At 30.0% G+C, this 12181-nt stretch overlaps 1 protein-coding gene and 1 non-coding gene across 2 annotated transcripts; both read left to right on the top strand.

Moving 5' to 3' along the window:
- Positions 1 to 2387: 2387 nt before the first annotated feature.
- On the top strand, positions 2388 to 2472 carry TRNAM-CAU. Its single transcript is given in 2 exon segments — positions 2388 to 2425; positions 2437 to 2472. It is a non-coding gene; the product is annotated as a tRNA-Met (tRNA).
- Positions 2473 to 4808: 2336 nt separating this feature from the next.
- Positions 4809 to 6967, top strand: LOC106776677. The gene has a single exon (XM_014664159.2). It carries the CDS (start codon positions 5395 to 5397, stop codon positions 6694 to 6696), a length of 1302 nt encoding a protein of 433 aa, XP_014519645.1. The 5' UTR covers positions 4809 to 5394; the 3' UTR covers positions 6697 to 6967.
- The last annotated feature ends 5214 nt before the right edge of the window (positions 6968 to 12181 follow it).

The following is a 12181-nucleotide window of genomic DNA, read 5'->3' as shown; positions in this document are numbered from 1 at the left end:
ATTCAAATCATATCATTATCTTTTTCCCTTTAAGTCACACCACTCAATGTTGGAGTCGTGCATTTTTATATAGAAAGAGTCTCTTTAACAATTCTTTTTTGACAATCCTTATGTGATAGTTTGTGATTGGTCTGTTTCAAATACTTTTTTAAAATAAATTTAAACAAACCAATAAAATAGTGACACATGTCTAGTTGTCAAAAAGTTGTTAAAATATTATTATCCTTTCATATATCACTGTGGTCGACCGAATGCTCTGGCCTAGAGACAAAACTACACAACATTTTGATAGTTAAGTGTCAATTTTACATCTTTAATAACGGTAATTTGAGTCACTATTTAGTTGATAACTTACTTGTTAATCAATAAACTAGTTCCAAATTCATAACTTATGGGTTTTTAAGTTAATAAACTAATTTAATAGCTTAAAAATATTTGATAATTTTGATTTTCGATAAATGTAATTTCTAGATTTCAAACAGTTTTACTAGCCTGACTCATTTGACAATCTTTTAATAAAAGCTTTTGGGGTATTGCTTGTTGGACAAGTGAACCACTCAATGGATGAACTTTTTGAAAAATCCAAACTAGAGTTGGTTGAATAGCTGGACGTGTTAGTAGAGACATGGCATAAGCCATAATCAATTATGATATATAATTTGATGGATGAATGTATTTAATTTTAGTGAAGAAATATTAGATTGATGTTGTAAATGTGTATTGAACGATGATTTATATATGAAAATATTTGATTCTATCATATAAGAAGACATCTAAGAGTTGAGAGTTTACAAAAGATTTTATTTAGAAAGAGAATGTAAAATAACATTATCAGATAAATAAAAAGAAATTTCCTATTATACGAATTGAGGACTTAATTTATGATTTTGTGACTTGATTTCTTTAAAAATCTAAAAAGATATAGATATTTGGAGAAGGTGAGAGGGTGAAAACAAAAACATTAAAGAAGCTGAAAAAAACATTTATTTATGAGAAAATTTTGTATTCCCCCCTTAATCTTTGTTAGCTGTCTCATCCAATAACAACTAAGTCTTACGTTTTTAATGAAATTAAATTAATTTGTATTATTATATATATATAAAACCAACACTGTTAAATATTTTTTATATGTAAATACATAACGCAGGATTTTTTTATACAAACATGATTTTATGCATAGCTATTGTTTAAAAATTATGTATAGTAAATAAGAGATATTAAAGAAAATATTTCAAATACTAATACATATCTTAATTGTAGGATTCATAAAATAAATTAAATTGAATATTCACATCAGAATGAATTGTTATATAAAGTGTTTAAATTTGTGAAATGTTTAAGACTCAAAAAATTAAAATAAAAAATCTCTTAATCATATAGATGCTCTATAAGATGCTGTTGCGTATATATGACACAAATTATTCACACATCAGACCAATGATTAGTATTATGATTAGAGAATCAAAGCGGTGGTAATTGTGATGAATGATTGAATTTTTGTTAAGTTTATTTATGCGTAGGACTTATAATGGAAAGATACTGGGAAGCTAAAAGGGCAGATATGATTTATAAAAGATAATTATCTTGAGCTGGTTGAACTAAAAACATTATATAAAAATAGTAATTTTCCTTAATGCTATTTTAATTGTACTTTGAAAAGGTTAATTTTGAAGAGAAGGAGAGTTGTTAGATTGATTAAGTGGGTCAGATGTGATTTTCACGAACTCTACTCTGTCTGCCACTATCCATACTTTCACCAACCCTAGCCTTTCAAATAGTGTTGTTTCATCATGCCATTCAAATTAAACTACGGATTAATTTTATGAAAAGTTGAGTTTTTTTTTTTTGTTAATTATTCCCAGATTTTTGAAAATTTTGAAATTTAGGATAGGGTAAATTGTATTTTAAGATGAGAAAAGACTGAAATCATGGTTTAAAAGAACATATTTTATTATTATAAAAATCAAATTTATGTTTTAATTTTTTTTATTAGAAATCATATTTCAAGAGGCTAATACTTACGTGGAAAATATGTTTTAAAACCCGGCTCATTTGCATGTACTTATTTATCTAGTTTTTTTTAAAAAAAAATAAACACCGTATTTGCATAAAAAAAAAAAAACACCAAGTCAATAGTAGTTTACATACATTTTATTTTTTAAAATTACCGATGCTTCTTTTAAAAGAAAATAACGATAAAATATAAAATGAGAAATACACACCATACTTAATATCTAATAAATATAAAAATGGCAGATTCATATGGGCCCAAAGCAGATGGACCTACTTCGGCCACTCAGCGAACAATGGACCTATTTTGGCCCAAACATGTAGCCCTGATGTTTTCATTATAATATAATATTTGTACTACGAAAGTAATCAAATAAGGGGTGGTGGCGCAGTTGGCTAGCGCGTAGGTCTCATAGCTTCTGAGTTATCCTGAGGTCGAGAGTTCGAGCCTCTCTCACCCCATTACATTATGTAGTTTCTTTTGCTTTTGCAATTTTTTTGACTTCGATCTGTTCATTAATTGCGTCAAATAGTGAAAAAACATAAGAAAAAAAAAAACTCAAGATTTCATGTTCAAGATAAATTTCATAAATGTCATTTACCTTTAATCTTGAGTGAAGTTTCAATTTGATCATACAGGTTAACTATAATTACAGGACAAACATTATTGATGTTGCTTTCGTGCCATTCCATCCAAGAAATAAGTGTAACTGTCTCTTAAACTCCTTCCGAAACATTTTATTTGTTGGGTTATAAAAGGTTAAATTTTAAAGCTATGACAATCTAATTGCATTATGTTCTAAAACATATTTGGTTTATTTCTCATTTCTTATTCTAAGCTTTCATTTTGTTAAAATCTTCACAAACTATGCGATGCAAGAATTGATAGAGACAAAATTATTCAAGTCAAAATCTTTGTTTGCCTCTGTTCTCCGTACCATATTAACAAATTAATTTTAGAACAATCAAATGTTCCGAAAACGGAATCTCAAATGTTTGACTTTTTCACTACGCGTTCCGTATTTTAGTGCTATTTGCTTTTTAAAAATGTTAGCTAAATCCATATAGAAAGCACTACGAACTAAGAGCATCTTTAATAATAAATTTCATATCTTCTTCTGTTTAATGTATGCAAATATAAAATGTTTGATTTGATGAATTGTTTTTGTTATTAAATGTAAGCCCTTAAAATCACTCCCAACTCCCAATCAGCAAATAATTGAATTTGAACAGAAGAAGAAAACGTTGACTGTGAGTGGCTCGAAAATACAAGTTGATTCACCAACACTACACAACACTTGACCCCATAGTTTCAGTTTATATCATGTGGGTCCTTCTCGTCTCCTAAATTAACAAATAGCAACCAAACATTTATGCTTCTGGATCATGAAATTTAAGTTATCATGTTAAACTCAAAACGTAGGCTGGAATTAAGCTTCTTGTTTTTTGTCTTGGCTTTTGATGTCCTCTTTCACAATTATTTGTTCTAACAACGGAGGACACTAGCTTTTTTAGCTTCAATAATTACAAGAAAAAGGATGAAAAATGGGGCCAAATAACTATAACACAGGGTGGTATGGTTGTATTTGGCACCGACATTTCCTATCAGAAGCTACCCACCACCGTAACAAGGACAAACTTCACTAATTTATCAAATTTAAAACAAAAATACTCTATAAATTAAGAAAAAAAAAAACAAGTGTCATTTATTGAAAATTTATGAGAAAGGTGTGTCATGATTTTCAAACTAATATACATTTTAAAAATATAGGATTGAATATTATACATGTAGGTGGTGTTCAAATTAGATTTTCAAACATGACAAAAAGTATGAATCAGGCTTACCAGCATGGTGTGAGATTCTTGTAAGCAGAATTTCTGGAACAAAAGTCAACAATTTCAACCTTTGGTCAGCTGGTGTCTTTTCTTGTGGGACCATATTGTAATTGAAAGAACTATGTTTTTTTATTATTATTTCTAACATTTTGAATTTTAATTTATTTTTCAGGGTTAGTGTTTACAACCAGGCCTGTATTTTCAAAATGAATAAGGGCGATGGAAATAATTCTAAATTAAGAGTAAGTGGTGGGTTATGTAAATTATGTTACTAAAAATTTGAATAATTGAAATAATTATTAATTTAAAAAATAGTTAAAATGATAGTGGCATTATATTAGTGTGATAATAGTGGGAGTGAATTGTTGCCTAATTTTTATTTCTGTGTAGTGTGGTCAAAGTCGCAGGTTTTGTGCTACTTGAATTAATTAGGCAACATGTAATGTAATTAGCATTATCGAGATCCGCGATCCAACCATCTGTTACTATTAAATTTCACATGTCAATAGTGTGTTGGTTAATTATCCACCTACAATACCATTAATTACAGCTACAGAGTTTGTTTAGTCTGCTTGTTTTTTCTTTTAATATAAGAAAAATAATCAGAAAGAAAAAGTTTTTTAAGTATTTATGTAAAATATAATAATATGATTTTCATATTCACACGTTTTTTTTTTCCTTTTTAACTTTCAATTAATTTATCTGTTGTTTTTTTCTAATAAACTACCGCAAATTAATTTTGAGGATGTGCTTATAACAGAATCGTTAAAAAAAAGGAAAGAAAGCTCGCAATATGTTTAAATGTAATTATTTTTGGTACATTAAGCTCCAGTTGTGATGGTTGTTATTTCATTAAATTATATTTATTACATTGAATGTGAAAACATGGAAAATGTTAAATATTCATGACAAGTAATCGTTACTCTAACATTCTGGGCCAAACGAACACATTCTGTTACACTTTAAAACTTTGTCTCTAACTCCTTCAAATTATTGACCTAGGAAAGTCATAGTACATGACTCACTCACTCACTCCATACAGATAATTGGTTATTGCTATTTGTTGCAATATAAAAATGAGGGAAAAAAATTCCCATATACATGCACAATTGGTCAATGGAGAAAACAAAGGGTAAAGAAATCTAATGCAAGATATTTTATAGCAATTTCTTAAGACATAAGAGAATTATGCTATAATAAGAATTTATTATATGGTATCCTTATCATTATCATTAATAGTTGAAAGTTGAAACCGCGTCGTGAAGGAAGTCCACACTGTCTGTCTCCATGCGCACCTTCCCACTCACTACTCAATAAATATTTTCAATCTCACACTTCAGTTACTAGCTTCTCTCTCACATGGCATGGCCCCATAAAACTGCTAGGAGAACAACAACAACAACAAGGAGTAATTCTATTGTAATTCTTATGCTACAAACTATATAACTATAGACCCACTCACCGTTATATCTATTTATTGCTTTATATACCTTGTTCTTCCTTTTTTCTTCATAAGCTATTCGGCCATTTAGATCTTGGAGGATCCGAATGGCTCCACTATTGTACCTTGGTTGCAGAAGGCTGCTCCTCCTCTCTCTTCTTTTCTTCCTTTTTGTTTCTCTGTGTTTTAATGTTTCCTCGGAATCTCATCCTCGTAGCAAACCCTTGTCCAATGGCATCGCAAGGAGAATGTTTGAGCTGGAGGAAGAAAAACAAGAGTTCCAGCAACCCCTCAAAAAGAAAGCCACCAAAAACAAAACCTCCTTGATCAACCCCACTGATTCCTCCAAAAACCAAACCAAAACCGTCAAATCCAGTTACCTCAATTCCTCCAAAAATCAAACCAAAATCAAAACCAAAACCAATACCGCCCTCATCACCGACACCGAGGTTGTCGTGAAGAAACTCAACTCCACCACCTTAAAGTCCAAGAAGCTGAATTCGACTTCCACCAAGAAACCGTCTTCATTGGATCTCGCGAAAACGACTGTGATTGGCGGCAAGAACAAAACCACAAAAGCCACCGCCACAAAAGACAAGGAAGCGAGTAAAAAGACGAAGCTGGATGAGACGGAATCCGGCAAGAAAAGTGGTGGCGGTAAGAAGAAAGAATCGCAACCGAGTTGGGTGCTGGAAGACGAGTTTGACGATGATTTTGTTTCGGAGTTCAGGGATCTGCCGAAGAAGTTCCAACAAACACTGATCCCTGACCTGGAACGAATCTCCACAACTTCGAAAGCTTACATCACGAAAGCCAACAAAGAGATGACGAAAGGATTCAAACCCTACGTCGGAAACAAGTACGCACCCACCATTGCCACTTTACTCTCCTGCGCGTTCGCTTTGATCCCTTTGCTATTGGCCTCTCTCCTCTTCAACAAAATCAAAGCCTATTTCTCACTGCAAAAACTCTTAATCTTCATCCAAGCATATCTCGCCATCTACTTCTCCATTCTCTGTCTCTCTTCCTTCATCACCGGCGTTGAACCTCTCAGGTTTTTCTACTCTACTTCGCGCTCCACCTATCTCTGCTTGCAGGTTCTCCAAACTCTCGCTTACGTCCTCTACCTTTTGCTCCTCGTAATGTACCTTGTTTTGGTCTTCTCCACTGATTCCGGGCTGGGCTCCAAGTTTCTGGGCCTGGCCCAAACCTTCGTGGGCTTCTCCGTCGGGTTGCACTACTACATGACGGTGTTTCACAGAGTGGTACTGAAGCAACCGCCCAAGACCAATTGGAAGATTCACGCCATTTACGCTACGTGTTTTTGCCTCATTTCTGTTATTGCCGGAGCTGATAGAAGAAAGAAGACCTACATGGAAGAAGGCGGAGAAGAGGGCAAGAAAAATTGAATTAGTCAATTACCTAATATTATTAGCTACATTATACTTACATTTTTCGCCTTTTCTTTTATAAATTAAAATTTCAAATTCTCAAAGCAACATACCAAACTTCCATTCCAGCCAAACGTCGCAAGGCTCTGGCTTTTAATTTGTATCAATCAGTCAGCATTCAGATTCATTCCATAAATAAATGGAGGTCATGATCCCTGTATAATTGTATTACTGTACGATGCATCATCCTGAATCATATGATAAAATTGGATCTGGGTTTCAAACTTTACCAGTGTCTTTTCTCTATTTACTTTTATGCAAAGTACACGAAAATCGTTGGGTAATTTAATTCGATTTTCCAAAAATGAATTCACTTTTTAACATCAAACAACAGCACTGTTTCCATCTTCTATCTCCCGTTGAAAACAGCAAGAAGAAGAATGTGGGACAGAGTGGCAGAATCCATTTTTGTAACACAAGTACATTTGTGATTTACTGCGTCCAGTTAATGGCATGTAGACAAGGTTGCAAACAAATTAATAACCATGGTGTATGGTTGAGGAGGCTATGATAGTAATTTAATGAAGCACCGACGGTGTTTGAATGTGTCGGTTGTGTAATGAAAAGTGGACAAGTGGCTTTAAACATTTGGGGTATGGCAGAAACTTGAGCACAACTTCAACCTTGGCTTTCTATTCTCTCAGCTACAACAGTACTACTGACAGATTAAGAATCTCATACAAAATAAAATATCCACGTGGTATGTTAAGAAATTCTGCATCAATTTTTGGTCCGCGCTTCTTTGATTTGTCCATCGTTGTTAGATGTAAGTCGCTGTCTGAAGAAGAGAGTATAGGCGTCACCGTCATCTCATGTAAAGGGTATACTTACTTACCCTAATAGTCAAAATCTCGCAGATCAATGCTGTCTCACATTCTACAATTTCAAACCAAACACACCCTTATTGCATGATACTGCATTTATTTCGTGTTTACATTCGTCGCTAATGTTGGTGTACTCTTTTTTCCCTTTCGACACGTATTAATCCCACATATTGTGTGTTTGCCAAAACGCATTTCCGTTCTCTTTTATATTTAACCTCGGTTAAATTATAAAAAAAATAACTACTTTTGTAATAATTAAAATTAGTAGTTATATTTATTTATGTTTTTTATATAATGAGAAGTGTCTTCAATTATTAAATTTAAAAATAATGGCATTTTTGAAAAATAACATTGTATGTCCATTTTAAGTTTAAAGAAAAATATATCATTCGTCTCAATGCACATTCAATCCATAATATAATGACTATTGTTGGGATTGATTGTTATTATATCCATTTAGAGATTTTCAAATTATATTTAAAGTTGATTAAGAATTAAGTGAGTTTGGGTTTTACATTAAATAAAAACGAAAATATTGATTATTATGTAAGAATATAAACTTATAAACTTATTATCTTAAATTTTTTTTTTATTGAAAGTGATAATAATTCTTTGCATAGTTAAATTCGGATCACATTTTATAATTTTTTACTAATGAACAATCTCTTTAAAAAATTAGTAGTATTAAAAGTCTCGTATTTGTCTCAATATAATTATCTTAGACCATTTTGATAAAAACAATCAATGCGAGTAAATATCATGCTATATGTTAAAATGCTCTCATACCTATACAATAAAAAAGAAAAATGCCTAAAAATCACCTACACAAATTGGATTCTAAGTATAAATAATTTTGAAATGAATAAGTAAAACAAAGAGATGATTTTTCAACCAAATGATGGTACTTTTATATTTTCTTACAATAATTTTTAAGATTGGGAGTGACAAATAGTTTACAAATACCTAACCTTACGAAAATAATACTGTCTCGCGTGTTTCAAATAGTTTGGTGAAACCGCTTATAAAAAAGTGGACAGAAACATGGATCGTGTAGAAAAGAAAACGTGAAATTATTGTACCACGTATTCCGCTTTTGTTTATGATTTTTTTTTCACTTTCTCTACTTGGAAATGAAGCACGTGTATGGATTAGGGTTTATGAGATTATTTATAATTAAATTTTCTTTTAATGAAACAGCTTATATGATGATTATATGATTTAATTTGTTAATAATTAATATTTGTTTACTTCGGCTCAAACCTTTTTAAGGAATGATATTAATTTTTCTTAGAGGCAATTAAATATCTCTAGTTTTCTCAACTTTCTCTAGTTTTTTTTTAAAAACTTAAAGGCTCAATTAAAAAGTTTTGGTTTAAACCTTTTTTTTGGTCCCTAAGTTATGAACGGATGTTCAGTTTAGTCCCCGCTTTTAAAAATATAAACCTTTGATTCCTAAGTTATAAAAACATGTATCAAATGAGTCATTTTTTGATCTTCACGATCAAAATACAAAGAGCAATCTAAAGTGATGTTATTATTAAGAAACAAATCAGAGCAATCTAAAAATGTAGTAGTTGTTAAGAAACAACTAAAAACAATATTTCAAGTCAAAAAAAAAGACTCATTTGATACATTTTTTTATAACTTAGGGACCAAAGATTTACATTTTTAAAAAACGGAGACTAAACAGAACATCCGCTTATAACTTAGGAACCAAAAAGAGGTTTAAACCAAAAGTTTTTCAACAAACTTCCTGTATAAAACTCTAGGTAATTCATACTGAAAGTTTTAACACTTAAAAAATTCGTGTCCGAACCCATGTTTTTGAAATTAGTGTCACAAAAAGTGTACACTAAACAAGATTGCTTTTAAATTTTTACAACAAATTTACTACGTCAAAAAGTTATGTTTGGATTTGCTTATCAATACTTAAACACGTTTTTCTATATAAAATGAGCTCAATAAAAAAATTAATAAACAATTGCACTAGAACGAAAGTACATCAAGATAAACTATAATACAAATATCATAATCTGGTGTTGATAAAAGCACATAAAAGAATAAAAAGATGTGATAATCACAAGTAAGAAGAAACTTATTAAAGCTTTGAGAAAGGAATTTAATTTTAATTTAATCCTATCAAATTAGTTTGTAATGTAAGATTTGCTTTTATATATATATATATATATATATATATATATATATATATGGGGTTTGTTAATACGCGTACGTCTGTTTTTTAGTGGGTACGTTTTAACAATGTGTACCGGATTATGAAATAAAATATATTAAGATAATATTTGAAATTATTATTTATATATTTTGTAGCAAATTGAATAATTAAATGTTGCAAAATTCTTTACATATTTTTTTACAAATTTTTACTTTTAAAATTTATATAAACTAATTTAAATTTATACGGACATAAATTTTAATTTTGTATATTTTTTCTCAATTAAGAATCTTTATATATATATATATATATATATATGTATGTATGTATGTATGTATGTATGAATGTGTGTATATTTATATATATTAATTAGGGATTTGCTAATGCACGGACGCCTGGTTTTCAGTTGGTACATTTTAGTAATGTATACCGATTATAGTAGACAAAGATATTTGAATAATTTTCATTCTCAAAACTAAAAAAAATAAGAAACCCCAAATCGTTACTCACCTCCTCATTCCTCTCAATCTTTTCTCTTTCATCTCTCTCACTTCAACATTTTCTCTATCATCCTATGGTAGATCCAACTCAAAAAAACATTAGAAATACTCGTAGTTAAAGAATTTACCTTTGTAAATAGTTGAGTCATTAGCATATTCGCCTTCAGACAAAGGTTCATTCAAGATCTCTTCAATTTCATCTTCTGCAGATGTTGAATCATCATTTCTTAAAAAACTTCCAGGCCGATTACCAATTCCTTCTAATATCATTATGTTTGTAAAAATTAGATAAAATTAGATAAGACAAAAGTTATAAAATGAAAACTCATTATAAAATCATTTTTTATAAATTGTTTAACAAGGAGTGTTTCTGATTTTTTTCCAGGTCAATTACCAATTCCTTTGATGTCATTATGCTTGTGAGAATTAGATAAAATTAGATAAGACAAAAATTATAAAATAAAAACTCATTATAAAATCATTTTTTGTAAGAAATTGTTTAATAGCGAGTGTTTCTGATTTTTTTCCAAGCGAATTACCAATTCCTTCATATGTATTATGCTTGTGAAAATTAGATAAATTTAGATAAGACAAAAGTTATAAAATGAAAACTAATTATAAAATCATTTTTTTTTGTAAAAAATTGTTTAACAACCCGTGTTTCTTATTTTTTTTCAATTGGGGCTACAGTAGAGATGATAGAGAAAAGGTTGGAGTGAGAGATGAAAGAAAAATAGTTGAAAGAAATGAGACAGGTGAGTAGAGTGTGGTTTTTTTTTTTTTTTTTTTTCTTTCTTAGTTTTGAGAATAAAAATTATTAAAATATCATTGACCTTCAAATTTAAAGTCCATGATATATAAGGATATTTTTATTTGTTAAAACCCGGTACACATTGTTAAAATGTACCAACTGAAAAACTAGCATATGCGTGTTAGCAAATATATATATATATATATATATATATATATATATATATATGTGTGTGTGTGTGTGTGTGTGTGTGTGTGGGCGCGTACGCCTATTTTTCAGTTGGTACGTTTTAATAATGTGTACCGGATTATAGTAGACAAAAATACTCTCATTTATCATGGATTCTAAGTTTTAAGGAAGGTGAAGGATATTTAAATAATTTTCATTCTCAAAACTAAAAAAAAAAACCCAAACCCTTACTCACCTCTCTCATTCCTCTCAACCCTTCCTCTTTTATCTCTCTCAAGGGCTAATTGGAGGAATTTAGTTTTGCACGTGCAAATTTTTCACGTAATGAAATCATTTAAAATGACCAATTAACCCCTGAACAGCTCAGCACAGTTAGACGGAGTTAGTGGAAAGTTAACGGAGAGGACTTGATTACCTCAAATTAACAAATATTTGGATTCAATTGGGACAAAAAAAAACATAAAGACCCAATTGAGAATTGGACACAAATATAAGGACCAAAACATATATTTAACCTAGACATTAATACTAATAAATGCATTTTTATTAAAGAGAATTGATTTAATTATGAAATATACAATCAGTTATTAGGTTAATATTAAATACACATATAAGTTATTTTAAGATAAAATTAAAATATATTAACTGATAATATCAAAAAAAGTCAACTTACGTTATTTTTTTTATTGAGAATTGCTAAAATGAAATAATTTCGTAATGTATAGAAGTAAGAAATGATAAGTTTGCTATTGTTATAAAAAAAAATATATCATTTTTCATATAATTTAATAATGAAAATCAAATTTTAGTAGATGTCAAAGAGAGAATAACATCCTAATTTGGAAATTAATTGCAAAGTGAATGTTGATACCTGTATAAACCCTACTTCTTATTTCTTATTCACCTAGACTCAAATTCGAATATTGTTTCATTCTAAATACATATTGACTCATTATGACCAAATTCGTCTATGTGCTTCTTCTCATCTTTGTCATGACTTTCCTCA

The sequence above is a fragment of the Vigna radiata genome, chromosome 2 (assembly GCF_000741045.1).
Source record: "Vigna radiata var. radiata cultivar VC1973A chromosome 2, Vradiata_ver6, whole genome shotgun sequence".
Taxonomy (NCBI): domain Eukaryota; kingdom Viridiplantae; phylum Streptophyta; class Magnoliopsida; order Fabales; family Fabaceae; genus Vigna; species Vigna radiata.
This window is presented reverse-complemented; position numbering and strand designations above follow the sequence as displayed.

Coding starts and splice junctions, on each gene's coding strand:
- LOC106776677 (XM_014664159.2), top strand. CDS start 5,395: ATGGCTCCACTATTGTACCTTGGTTGCAGAAGGCTGCTCCTCCTCTCT.